The sequence below is a fragment of the Sinohyriopsis cumingii genome, chromosome 2 (genome assembly GCF_028554795.1).
Source record: "Sinohyriopsis cumingii isolate HCF-2022 chromosome 2, ASM2855479v2, whole genome shotgun sequence".
NCBI lineage: Eukaryota > Metazoa > Mollusca > Bivalvia > Unionida > Unionidae > Sinohyriopsis > Sinohyriopsis cumingii.
The window spans coordinates 23,382,948-23,397,991 of NC_142962.1; the positions used below are offsets into that span (position 1 = coordinate 23,382,948).

Consider the following 15,044-nt stretch of genomic DNA (forward strand, 5'->3'; position numbering starts at 1 on the left):
TACTTTATTAGCTGAGATTCAATGCCACTACTGACTGAAAACACAGAACTGTATGGAAGCATATACTTTATTTACTGAGATTCAATGCCACTACTGACTGAAAACACAGAACTGTATGGAAGCATATACTTTATTAGCCGAGATTCAATGCCACTACTGACTGAAAACACTGAGAACTGTATGGAAGCATATACTTTATTTGCTGAGATTCAATGCCACTACTGACTGAAAACACTGAGAACTGTATGGAAGCATATACTTTATTTGCTGAGATTCAATGCCACTACTGACTGAAAACACTGAGAACTGTAAACTTACATGAATGCATTACCATATGTTGCTTATATTATAAGATGATAATTATCATATGTAACTTTGTTATATGATGGCAATTAGTGCATGTAACTTTGTCTTTTATAGATGATGATAATTACCATATGTAACATTGTCTTTGTTACATGATGCTAATTACCATATGTAACTTTAAATCCTAGTTAAATGATAATTACCACATAACTTTGTCTTTGTTTGATGATGCTAATTACCACATATAACTTTGTCTTTGTCACATGATGATAACCATACATAACTTAATATCCTAGTTGAATTATAATTACCACATAACTTTGTTAGATGATGATAATTACCATATGTAACTTTGTTATATGATGGCAATTAGTGCATGTAACTTTGTCTTTTATAGATGATGATAATTACCACATGTAACTGTCTTTGTTTGATGATGCTAATTACCACAAGTAACTTTATCATTGTTAGATGATGATAATGACCACATGTAACTGTATCTGTTAGATGATAATTGCAAAGTCTTTGTTAGATGATGATAATTACCACATGTAACTTTGTCTGTTATATGATGGCAATTAGTGCATGTAACTTTGTCTTTTAGAGATGATGATAATTACCATATGTAACTCTGTCTTTGATTGATGATGCTAATTACCACAAGTAACTTTGTCATTGTTAGATGATGATAATGACCACATGTAACTTATCTGTTAGATATTTACCACATCTTTGTTAGATGATAATTACAACATGTAACTTTGCCCTTGTTAGATGACTATAATTACCACATGTAACTTTGTCACTGTTTGATGACTATAATTACCATATGTTAATTTATGTCATTGGCAGTCAGGTGATTATAACAAGCATGTACTTAATCATCTCTTTTGGAGATCAAATTAACAAAAACAACAAGACAGAAAACTGATTGCAATTATACATGAAATGTATGTTTGCTGATTCATGTGATTTAAACAGCTTTTATTTTCAGAAATTATGGAAAGCACACAGAATCCAACAAGTGATACAGAGGATTGTGCAGAAAGCATTATTTCAAGTTCTCTCCTCATTAACAAATATTAATAATGTGGTTGAGATGAGAAATGAAAGCATAGCATTGCAAACAGAAAAATGCTTATGAGATATTAAACAAGAACTGCACATAAAATATTGTAATAATATCAAACAGTAAAATATAATATAAAGACAAAAAAGAGAAGAAAAAAAATTAAAGATGGTGTGAGGATGTATGTGTTTATGTGTGTGTGTGTTAGTTAAAGACTTTTACTTCAGCTTATGTGGTATCCATATAGTAACTCAATACAGACTTGTGTGCATAATTTGTGCTAATTTTGTACCCTGATAGAAATAGACTGGAACCTTATCTACATCCTATTTAAGTTTTACTTAAAAGAGTACAATGAAGGATTGTTTCCCAAAGAGAAAGTATTCCATTTCATACCAGACTTTGGTAAAAATTTAACTTGGTATATATTTATTCTGATGAAAGGTATTTAGAACTTGGTTCTAAAGTGTCTATTATTTACCTTCTGGACACTAGGTGGAACCAAAGTATGCATCTGTATAGGAGCTATACCGTGCCATAATACATCTGAACAAAAATTATTGTTCTATGTTCGTTAAAAGCACCTTGTTGGAAAGATTGAAAGTTTTTCCCATTGTCTCCTTCAAAATATGCTTTCTGTGAACCTTGGCAACACTCTGTTGAGCTCATTTTGAGAAGTCTTCCATAGGTTCCCTTTTTTTTTTAGTAATGAAAGCCATAACGACTAGTGTATCAGCAAAACGTTTACAAATTTAAGAGGTCTTGCAATCAGAATGCTATCAAATTCAGAGAAACTGTTTCAAAACTTTACTACTTTTAGTCACAGGGATTTGAAAGTCTATTGGTCACAATTTTAAAGGGAATGCATTAGGATGGTTTCTATCAAATTCTTTTAAGCAGTTGTATGGAATAAGTAAATCCACGATGTTTCTATTATTAGTAATGGCAACCACTGGATGGATAAGCATTACTTAAGGTCTCCATGTCAGCAGGCTTTTTCTGCCTGATTTTGTCAAATTCTGTTTAAAGTGTTTTATTTCTTGAAATGATGATCATTTTAGATAGTTTACTGACATCACATATACAAATATGAAAGTTTTTTATGCATGGAACATGTTCTCTGCCATAATTGTTTGCAACTGGTCCAGTGGTTTTTCTGAGAAGCTCAGAACAATGAATGACACAAACCAGATGATGCATGATAAGATTTGAACATACTGTATACTTTGCTTTAGTATACTGTATACATTGCTTTAGCATACTGTATACATTGCTTTAGCATGCTGTATACATTGCTTTAGCATACTGTATACATTGCTTTAGCATGCTGTATACATTGCTTTAGCACACTGTATACATTGTTTTAGCATACTGTAAGCATTTTTCTAGCATACTGTATTCATTGTTTTAGCAAACTATATACATTGTTCAATTAATGAAAAGTATATCCTGCAAATTTTATGACTTACACAGTGCTAATATTTTGTATGAATATTGTTAAATAAGATGAAAGACATAAAGGTCTATTAAACTGAGTGGATTCATATGCTGCCACTGAATATGTTCCCAATAAGTAACAAGTTATGACCAAAAAAGTATGGAATGCACATAGACAAAAATGGAAAATAAACTCATAACCAATATACTTTTGGAAGAAAATAAAACATGGAATGTTTCAAAATAATAAACTCCAACTTCTAACAGGTAAAATGTATTCTTTAATCAAAAAAATATATCCGTAACTGCTTTTCCAAAACAAAGATGCAACAATAAACAAAACTAAATACACAAAACATAACAAAGTAGCCCTGAGAGTTATCTCATTGATCATATAATGCAGGTATACTGTAATTAAATAAAATATGTTGCATTTGTAATATATTTTACACCAGCGTTACTTTAATTTGAAATACAATAAACAATAGATTTCAAGGTCAGAGAAATAAGAAGCTTACTGTGATGAACAGTGTACAGGAATACAGTATTTTACCTTGCAAAAAAGATATATATTTATTCTCATATTTATGATATTGAACCGTCTGGTGCAATTTATGGCTTCTGTATTACACATTAAACCAGCCACATTTTGGGTGAGGTTATTTTCTTAATGCTATTGTGGTATTATAGTTCTTATTTTACCCATATCAAGACCTCAGTATAAGCACAATACTGCTAATCAACATGAAAATGATTTTACTCTGTTAATTATTGAAATTTTCTAACTAATTTCCATTTTTCAATGTCCAGACTCATGTATCTGTTTCCACTCAAAGTGCTGCCCTTACATGCTTCTATTTTTGGACATGTGAATCAATTTCTGCATGCAGGAAAGAGTTGTTTCATATACTGTCTGGCCATCTTTGGGCATATACTTATGCAACTGTTAAGCAAATTGTGCCTTTTCTGTGTACAGTATTCACCCATTCTAGAAAAAAAAGAATCATCTGACATACTATTGTGGATATAGATAAACCTAGTCATCATCAGCAAGAGGTAGGTTGGCTTCCTTAAGAATGGTGCAAAATTAACACTACAAAATGTCCATCACTTAGGGTGGCTTCCCTATGAATGGTGCAGAATTAACACTACAAAATGTCCATCACTTAGGGTGGCTTCCCTAAGAATGGTGCAGAATTAACACTACAAAATGTCCATCACTTAGGGTGGCTTCCCTAAGAATGGTGCAGAATTAACACTACAAAACGCCCATCACTTTGGGTGGCTTCCCTAAGAATGGTGCAGAATTAACACTACAAAATGTCCATCACTTTGGGTGGCAACATATACCACAGTCTTGACACTGGAAGGTTAGTTTGAAAATTTAAAATATTTCAAAGAGGTGAATCATTTTCATCCAAGTTTTGCAATACTATACTTTATTTAGTCAGATCAACATGTGATGCAAACTGCAGAGGGAAAAAACTATAGCTTGCTAACTGAATATAAAATAAATTTTGCACCTGACAAAATTCAGAACTTCCTCATTCTAATACTGTTCATGGGAGTCATACAAGTGGACTGCATTATAGGACTCATGGTACTAATTCAGTTCCCATAGTAAACCTATGCAAACACTATGATATTAAAAATTCAATAACTTAAAATTCTTGAATGCTCATGATCAAACCTATCTTTATCAGTATAGATGAAACCTGGATGTCAGCTTCTGTATAGAGGAAAGGATATGAGCCACAGCATTTTCTGGACCTGCATGTATTTGAAACATGTTCTTTCAATTCCACACCAAAAGAGTCAGGTACTAATTTTAGTAATGAGTGTTCCAAACTCAAGACTGTCAAAGAACTGAAATTCCATCAATAAAACAATGTCTCTATTTTTTTTCTCACTTACAACTAGGATAAGCTCTCAAAAGATTCTTTTTCCTAACACATAACTTACATTATTAATAAATCCTGGTCAGCCAAACCCATATATACTCTATATTATGTTCACCCATTTCCAGGCTGGTTCCAATTTTTCTATACCATTAGTACCGTGTATCCTATATCCACCCTTGATTTTCATGACAGCCCTATGAATAGTGATGTGACGTGATGTGATTTTTGATTTTTAACGTAGCTTTAACAATTTTTCAGTCATATTGCTACAATGTCTGCAATGTGGCAGTTTACAGCGATGTCTAGCACTGGGGCATCATGCCGCAGACATGTAGCACGATGTCCCACCCAGTCACATTATCCTGACACCAGGCCAACCAGTCCTAACACTAACCTCTTAATGCTGAACGCCAAGCGAGGCAGCTGTTAGTACCATTTTTTAAGTCTCTGGTATGACTCGGCCGGGGATCGAACCCACGACCTCCCGCATCCGAGGCGGACGCTCTAACCACTAGGCCACCGGAGCGGTCCTATGAATAGTAGTTCAATACATAATTAAGCAATGTGCACAGTTCTGCTTGTCAAAGATTACATTAGTGAATATTAAATTATATTGTAAGTTCATGTTCACCTAAAGATCAATGGTGCATTTCAGGCAACATTTAAATATTTGAGCTTTATTTAAGAAAATCAGAAAAAACTAGTAAAATAAATCTGTTATCATCATCTTTTCAAATATCACCATTTATTGCTCTTCAATTTAATGCTGCAATATATTACCAGCCTTGTCATATGTAATTAATGAGTAAAAGGTCAAGGTGACCATCTATATGTACATGTATTATTACAGAAAACGAGATGTAAATGACAAAAATTACTTAAAATTCCTCTCAGAAGACATGTAATTTAAAACTAAAATAAGGTAGACATAAGTTTATTCAAACACAAAATATGAACTTTCAAAAGATTCACTCAAAGAAATTAGTGGGATGCAAAGTCATGAGAGGTCATCACCATTAAGCATGGTGGAAGAGACCTAAGTGATCATATCTGAAGTATAATGTCTCAAAACACACCTAGAAATTTCATAATGCTTACTGTAATTACTTAATAAATCGAAAATTGTATAAATTTTATATATGTATTGCTTTGATATAAAACAAAGTGCAAAACACTCCACCTAACATAGTCAAATCTACACACTGTTTCACCTCCCTCCTTCTTGGCAACAGTTGATATATCTGAATATGTGTCTAATATCCCACTGAAAGTCACTATGTGGATTACAGAAGGTATTAATTTTGCTTGTTATCCACAAATAGAACCATATGATTGCATTTATAATAAAGTTAATTGCACCTGCATATGTGGAGTCACTGTATTGCTGTGGCTGTCTATAGGACGCATGGTACTAATTCAGTTCCCATAGTAAACCTTTGCAAACACGATGATATTAAAAATTCATTAACTTTAAATTTTTGAATGCTCATGATCAAACCTATATTTATCAGTATAGATGAAACCTGGATGTCAGCATCTGTGTAGAGCAAAGAATATAAGCCACTGCATTTTCTGGACCTGCATGTGTTTGAAACATGTGCTTTCAATTCTGCACCAAAGAGTCAGGTGCTAATTTTAGTATTGAGTGTTCCAAACTCAAGACTGTTAAAGGACTGAAATTCCATCAATAAACAATGTCTCTATTTTTTCTCTCACTTAAAACTAGGATAAGCTCTCAAAAGATTCTTGTTCCTAAAACATAACATATTATCAACCAATCCTGGTCAGCAAAACCCATATATACTCTATTTTATGTTCACCCATTTCCAGACTGGTTTCCATTTTTCCATATCACTAGTACCATGTGTCCTATAGGTAATCACTTTATATTTATGTACATCATGATGTACACTGTCACATAATGCAAAGGCATATGAGGGTGTACACAGTCACATGAAGAAAGGCACATCGAGATGTACACTGTCACAAGATGAAAGGCACATCGAGATGTACATCGTCATACAATGAAAGGCATATTGGGATGTACATTGTCATATGAAGAAAGGCACATCAAGATGTACACTGTCACAAGATGAAAGGCACATCGAGATGTACATTGTCATACAATGAAAGGCATATTGGAATGTACATTGTCATATGAAGAAAGGCACATCGAGATGTACACTGTCACAAGATGAAAGGCACATCGAGATGTACATTGTCATACAGTGAAAGGCACATCGGGATGTACACAGTCATGATGAAAGGCACACCAGGATGTACACATTCATATAATGCAAAGGCATATTGGGATGTACATTGTCATGGTGAAAGGCACATCAGAATGTAGACTGTCATGATGAAAGGCACATCGGGATGTACACTGTCATGATGAAAGGCACATTGGGATGTACACTGTCATGATGAAAGGCACATCGGGATGTACACTGTCATGATGAAAGGCACATCGGGATGTACACTGTCATGATGAAAGGCACATCAGGATGTACACTGTCATGATGAAAGGCACATCGGGATGTACACTGTCATGATGAAAGGCACATCGGGATGTACACTGTCATGATGAAAGGCACATCGGGATGTACACTGTCATGATGAAAGGCACATCAGGATGTACACTGTCATGATGAAAGGCACATCGGTATGTACACTGTCATGATGAAAGGCACATCGGGATGTACACTGTCATGATGAAAGGCACATCGGGATGTACACATTCATATAATGCAAAGGCATATTGGGATGTACACTGTCATGATGAAAGGCACATCAGGATGTACACTGTCTTGATGAAAGGCACATCGGGATGTACACATTCATATAATGCAAAGGCATATTGGGATGTACACTGTCATGGTGAAAGGCACATCAGAATGTAGACTGTCATGATGAAAGGCACATCGGGATGTACACTGTCATGATGAAAGGCACATCGGGATGTACACTGTCATGATGAAAGGCACATTGGGATGTACACTGTCATGATGAAAGGCACATCGGGATGTACACTGTCATGATGAAAGGCACATTGGGATGTACACTGTCATGATGAAAGGCACATCGGGATGTACACTGTCATGATGAAAGGCACATCGGGATGTACACTGTCATGATGAAAGGCACATTGGGATGTACACTGTCATGATGAAAGGCACATTGGGATGTACACTGTCATGATGAAAGGCACATTGGGATGTACACTGTCATGATGGAAGGCACATCGGGATGTACACTGTCATGATGAAAGGCACATCGGGATGTACACTGTCATGATGAAAGGCACATCGGGATGTACACTGTCATGATGAAAGGCACATCGGGATGTACACTGTCTGATGTAAATCACAAATAAAATGAGTAGTCTACACATCTGCTGGTGTATAATGCAACAAGATATGCTAGTCAGGCATTCCTGAAACCTCTTAATTTGAATGTACATTCAAACTGAAAACTGCTTTTGTCAGAAGCCTTACATTTTGTTACAAAATACTCTTTACATAATTAACAGACAGGTATAAATAAAATGTATTGCTATTGAGAAATCTCTTGATTTCTGTTTATTTACTTTACTTACTTTAAGCTATCAAAATATGATGTGCACTCTGGTTGAGGAGTTTCATGAAATTGTGGCCAGGAAATCGTCCAATCGGAGACTGAGTTTCCACTGCCAGCAAATAAGAATCATGTTTTAAAAGTAACATTACCTGTGATTGCCTGAAAGAAAATCTCAATGAATTTTATGATTTCCATTCCTGGCCTAAAAAAAATCTCAAAGAGACTTATGATTTACTGATTTACATTCCTGGCCTGTAACAAAAACCTGAAGAGTTTTATAATTTCCATTCCTGGCCTGTAACAAAATCTGAGAGACTTATGATTTCCATTCCTGGCCTGAAGATAAATTATACTTTAATAACTGTTCAAACATCACCTCACATTATTTCTGATCATGTTGTAGATATTTGGGTAAATTTTAAAACCAAACATCATTGACCTTGAAAAACATATCTGAGGCAAATAAATTAAGTCACTGGTTGTAAAGCAGTACAGACACACCTATTAATTATATCATCTAACTGGAATATAGCGTAGACACATTTCTAAAAGACATGTGCGAAGTCAAATTACCCATAATGCTTAATGATAAGCAATTATTTTACACAATTATGGCAAACTGAATCCAAAAGAGTGTGTACTATTCTATGAGCCAAATCCTTGCTTTTCATACAAGAATGTAATCAACATTGATATATATTGTCATAACAAGGTTTTATGAGTTTTTATTGTTCATTGTAAACCAGAGTTATCTTGACAGGAAAACCAAAGCTTTATTTCAGCAATTTTTAATCATTAGATTTTTAGAGCTTAACTTACGGTCAGCACTGTATAGCCAGTACAGTGCTGACAAGCTATTAAACCACATAAAGACATACATACATACATGCATACATGCATAATACTCTGATAGGGCATAAGAGACATAGGAAAAAAGAACATTCATTTTTATAATATCAAAGGTAGAGTTAGTATAAGGAGTTCATAAACCCAAGGTTAATTTTGTTTTTCATTTTAAAAATAAAATCTTTATTTTTCAAATCTGCTTCAGAAGGTATTATCACTGTTCACCATATAGAAGTCCAATTTTACTGTGTGAAAATTGTAGGCTATGAGTAACCTTGGAGTGACAGCTAATATTAGAAGCATGGTTCACACATCAATAATTACCTTGGAGTGACAGCTAATATTAGAAGCATAGTTCACAAATCAATAATTACCTTGGAGTGACAGCTAATATTAGAAGCACAGTCACACATCAATAATTACCTTGAAGTGACAGCTAATATTAGAAGCATAGTTCACGCATCAATTATTACCTTGGAGTGACAGCTAATATTAGAAGCATAGTTCACGCATCAATAATTACCTTGGAGTGACAGCTAATATTAGAAACATAGTTCACGCATCAATAATTACCTTGGAGTGACAGCTAATATTAGAAACATAGTTCACACATCAATAATTACCTTGGAGTGACAGCTGATATTAGAAACATAGTTCACACATCAATAATTACCTTGGAGTGATAGCTAATATCAGAAGCATAGTTCACACATCAATAATTACCTTGGAGAGACAGCTGATATTAGAAACATAGTTCACACATCAATAATTAACCTGGAGTGACAGCTAATATTAGAAGCATAGTTTACACATCAATAATTACCTTGATTAGCCACTATAGCTCAGGTCACATGAAAAGCATGCAATCCACTGATTCACATGTACAATGCAGTTTACATACTGACGGTAACCTGTCACAATATACAATGCATAGTCATTTATAAGGCAGTTTAACACTGAATTCATATTTATTCCTATTTCCAAAATGCACTGGTCAGAAAGGATCTTCTGTGTATGATAGAAAGTATACACTTAATAGAAAATCTTTGCTGTCATTAGCTAAACACAAATACTAAACCAGTGTTAGTAACCATGTAGGCAACCAAAAAGTTCTTTGCTTATAAGAGTGCAGCACTAAGAGATGCATATCACGTTTTATGATTTTAACATTAACAGCAACAAAATTGTTTGGTAAAAAATGTCAGTGTAAATATTGTAAAATACATTATAAAGAAAAATTGGTCCAAACAAATGTAAACATAATCCTAAAAATTCCTAATGATATTCTGTATAGCAATAATTCTGTGCAAAATTGTCAAATTATTTGATTTTCTTAAAACTCTGTAATGTCTAAAATATATTACAATTAAAATGTACTTTGGAAAATGGATGATCACAATGAAAGTTTGAGACTATAGCAACTATCAATATAGCTATAAAAAAAAGCTGAGTTGCACAGTCCAGTGACAATCCATTTTTTTATAATTTAATACAATAGGACAAATAATCAAGTCCATAAAAACATAAAAATGGGTTAAGTTATGGTATCAGTGCAGTTTGATAGATATGTGTGTGTGTGTGCATGATTTGGATTTTTAATATAGCTTTAACAATTTTTCAGTCATATCTATATAATGTATGCAGTGTGGCAGTTTATAGTGATGTTTAGCACTGGGGCATCATGCCGCAGACATGTAGCATCATGTCCCACCCAGTCACAATTTTTTAACACCAGGCTAACCAGTCCTAACACTAACCTCATAATGCTGAGCGCCTAGCAAGGCAGCTGTTAGTACCATTTTTTAAAGTCTTTGGTATGACTCGGTCGGGGTTCGAACCTGCAACCTCACACATCTGAGGCAGATGCTCTAACCACTAGACCATCAGAGTGGTCGAAAATCATGAAAATAGGTTAAGTTATGATATCAGTACAATTTTGAAAGATAAGATTCATTCATTTTTTATTATACTGAATTGCACCTGGACTATATTGCAACATAAGATGGCAACAAAATCATGATGTCAGTTTAGAAAAATGAAACTTGAAGGTGAAATGTAGTGCCTATATGACAAAACAGAAGCAAAATGTACATTATTTTAAGGTATACAAAACAGTTACATTTCTCCTTGCTGACTAGCTTCACAATTTCATAGCAAAGGACAAGGGAAGAGTCAAATATTGCATTGTCTGAAGTGGACTAGTGTAGGTGACTATTCAAATATTGTACTGTCCATAACTGACTATTGTAGGTGATTAGTCAAATATTGTACTGTCTGTAACCGACTATTGTAGGTGATTAGTCAAATACTGTACTGTCTGTAATTGACTAGTACAGGGGACTAGTAAAATACTGCACTATCTGTCATGGATAAGTCCTGGGGGCTAATCAAGTACTAGACTGTCTGTCATGGACAAGTACAGGGGGTTAATCAAGTACTGTACTGACTGTCATGGACAAGTACAGGGGGTTAATCAAGTACTGTACTGACTGTCATGGACAAGTATAGGGGGTTAATCAAGTACTGTACTGACTGTCATGGACAAGTACAGGGGGTTAATCAAGTACTGTACTGACTGTCATGGACAAGTATAGGTAGAAGTCTAATGATGTATTACATCATTTTTTCATCCCCTCTATTTTTCATGTACCATTAATTAATTAATTAAGAAAAAAATGTTTTTTAATTGATGGCACAGAGAGCAATATATGATAAGTTATAATTTTGTTTTCTATTATCTGTATGCCTAAAGAAGTAATTATTCAAAAATTTACTAAAAATTACTTACAATACAGTATAGCGAGCTAAATCATATCTGCCAAACACTAGCAGTGACCATAGGAGGGCTTATAATAAATTAACTGAAAACAGATAGTTCATATCAGCCTAGCCTCATGTAATAGAGTTACAATTATTGATTTAAGTACAGCTAATTGATACAAGCAAGCATTGTAATATACTTTATCATTTACCATCTGTCAGCCAAATACCTCTCAGGCTTTGCAGTCAATGCTTACTTTACAAGTGACATATCAAAGTATTGGATTCTATTGCGGTGGAATACCACACATTTTGTTCAATAAAATGATGCTGAAGACAGGGTAAAAAGCTGGACCTATACTCAAGAGGATCGTATCAATGTGAGGAATTCCTCCCTTGTCTTAGGATCCTCACGAAATACACCCAGCATTGTACTTGTAACCGTGCGGCTATTCAGCTTCTGCACCCCTCGCATCACCATGCACATGTGTCTGCAAAGATATGTAGACAACAACAAAAATTAACACCAAATGTACCTTTATTTATCAACTAATGAACTCAGTTGTACATTTCATAAGTAATCATCTGTCTTAGAGAAACTGTCTTTTAAAACTCACACAAGCCAATGTATTGTAGTAATGAAATAAACCTCTACTAGCCCCCAAACCTTTATCAGAAAATCATTTTTTCTCACTTGAAATATTTGGATGCTGAAGGCAAGTTTTTCAATACTGTTATACATGGGCTTTTTGTAATAAAAAAAGTGTGTGTCTGTATGGAAAGACTCTGTCCTTATATCACGAATGTTCCCAAACATGGGAAGCTTTGGAAAGAGGTGTGGGATGGTCCTTGTGTAAAAATGATGTATTATAGAGCTAATTCTTGTCTATGGTTTTAGATTATATTTGATGATCCTTATTACTTGAAGGTAAATATGTTTACTTGTATCCAAGTTCTGGACATTGATATTTCCCTTGGAAAATCCTGGCATACCTGTTTTACATGTTGTTTACTAATTTTTTAGTAATAGACATTACTGACAATGTTCTAGAAAAGAACTTTTGACCCTCATCCTGGTCACCATATTGTGCCTTAAGTTTTTATATAAGGGAGAAGTAAACAGAATTCTTCATTACTATGTTAACAGCAGTCTTTAGAGGGATCAAATTTAGTTGTGTTTCAGTTAATATTTTAGAGGATTTATTTAAATTATTCATTGTAATTACAAAGTGGTCATTAACTTAGGACTAAATCACTATTTTGGGATTACTGTGAATTCATTTAGTGACATTCTGAATTATATCATTGCAATACATCATGAATGTTAACACATCAACACTATTCCAGGCTATTGGTACATTATCCGCACATTCAAAATTAGAATTCATTTGGAACATCAATGGAATTCATTCAGAATACTCTATACATCAGGACTTGTGATTTTACAAAACTTCCTGGCTTTTGCTATTTTCTTTTACTTACTTTAAGACTGTACAACCATAACAGTCTAGTCAGCTGATAGGTTTGAAATGAATTTTTATGAGTAACTTATTTTAAAACTGCAACCCAATGTTACTGTTGGAAACAACATTTTTCAATGATTTACTTAAAGAATGAGCCATTTCATACTGATGTGGCTATGCAAATAAAAAAAATATAGTTGGCTCTTTTACAAATACAATGAATGTTTTGCAGATATATATACCAAAAAATATTGTGTCTCAACTGCTTGTAAAAATGATTCTAACGTGAATACTACGTCTTAGGTGATTGTAGAAATGGTTCTAAAAGTGAATATTGTGTCTTAACTGATTGTAGAAATGATTCTAGCAGTGAATACTGTCTTAACTGATTGTAGAAATGGTTCTAGCAGTGAATACTGTCTTACCTGATTGTAGAAATGGTTCTAGCAGTGAATACTGTCTTACCTGATTGTAGAAATGGTTCTAGCAGTGAATACTGTCTTACCTGATTGTAGAAATGATTCTGCAGTGAATACTGTCTTAACTGATTGTAGAAATAATTCTAGCAGTGAATACTGTCTTAACTGATTGTAGAAATGGTTCTAACAGTGAATATTGCATTTTAACTGATTGTATAAATGATCCAAGCAGTGACTAGTTTTAGTAGTTTGTAAGATTTACTACAGTGAACTGGTAAGCAAAAAAGTATTTAATGATCTGTGGTACCCATTTCTTTCCCTTTGCTAGGGTCCAGCATCTGCAATGCAGACTGAATTTCAATCAAAACATCAAAGTATTTAATAACAAAATCATCTTTAGCCAAAAACTATCTATTAAATTTGCAGTGAAATGAGTGAATCAATTTTTCAAATTTATTTCTGATGCATTTATTTTGATCCTAAAAAAAATATGTAAACACACATAACAGTGCATGTGTCTGTTTTTGTCTTGTTTATATAACTAGAAGAATCTGACACGTACAAGTAGAAACAAAAAACTACTGTCATAATATGTCTTTTGACAGTGTCTGCCTGTGAATATGATCCCAAATAATTTACACCATTTCATTGCACCATCCAACCTCACTCAGCTGCTCTTTACACTGCAATTGTACAAATTCCTAGTAATTTAAAACTGTACAAGTCAATGTTGTTTAGTATAATCATCTTTCTTTATGAATTATCTCATTATCCTTACAGTTGAAAACTGAAATGCATTGCATTCTTGACTTTCAATTAACAAAGGAATGACTGATGTCTCAATCCCCCACTACCAAAGAAGAAAAAGAACAAGAAATATTCATACTGCTACATGTCATTCATTTGCCATTTATGTTTACCATTAAAATAGCTAGAAAGAGTTATTGACTACATCTGACATTCAATTCACCATGTATGTTTATCACTAAAATAACTTTGTAGAGTCAATATTGCCACATGTGTCATTCAGTTCACCATGTATGTTTACCATTAAAGTAGCTATGATGAGTTATTGACTACATCTGACATTCAGTTCACCATGTACAGGTATGTTTATCACTAAAGTAACTTTGTAGAGTCAATATTGCAACACGTGTCATTCAGTTCACCATGTATGTTTATCACTAAAGTAACTTTGTAGAGTCAATATTGCTACAAGTGTCATTCAGTTCACCATGTATGTTTATCACTAAAGTAACTTTGCAGA

General features: G+C 33.8%; 1 protein-coding gene across 1 annotated transcript in view; it reads right to left on the minus strand.

The window, feature by feature from the left end:
• Positions 1–1,237: 1,237 nt before the first annotated feature.
• Positions 1,238–15,044, minus strand: part of LOC149804468 (GTP cyclohydrolase 1-like) — a 44,566-nt gene continuing 30,759 nt past the window's right edge. The window contains exon 6 of the mRNA XM_089940681.1: positions 1,238–12,386. Coding sequence (XP_089796807.1) covers positions 12,257–12,386 — 130 coding nt within the window. The 3' untranslated portion in view covers positions 1,238–12,256. The remainder of the gene's footprint in view (positions 12,387–15,044) is intronic.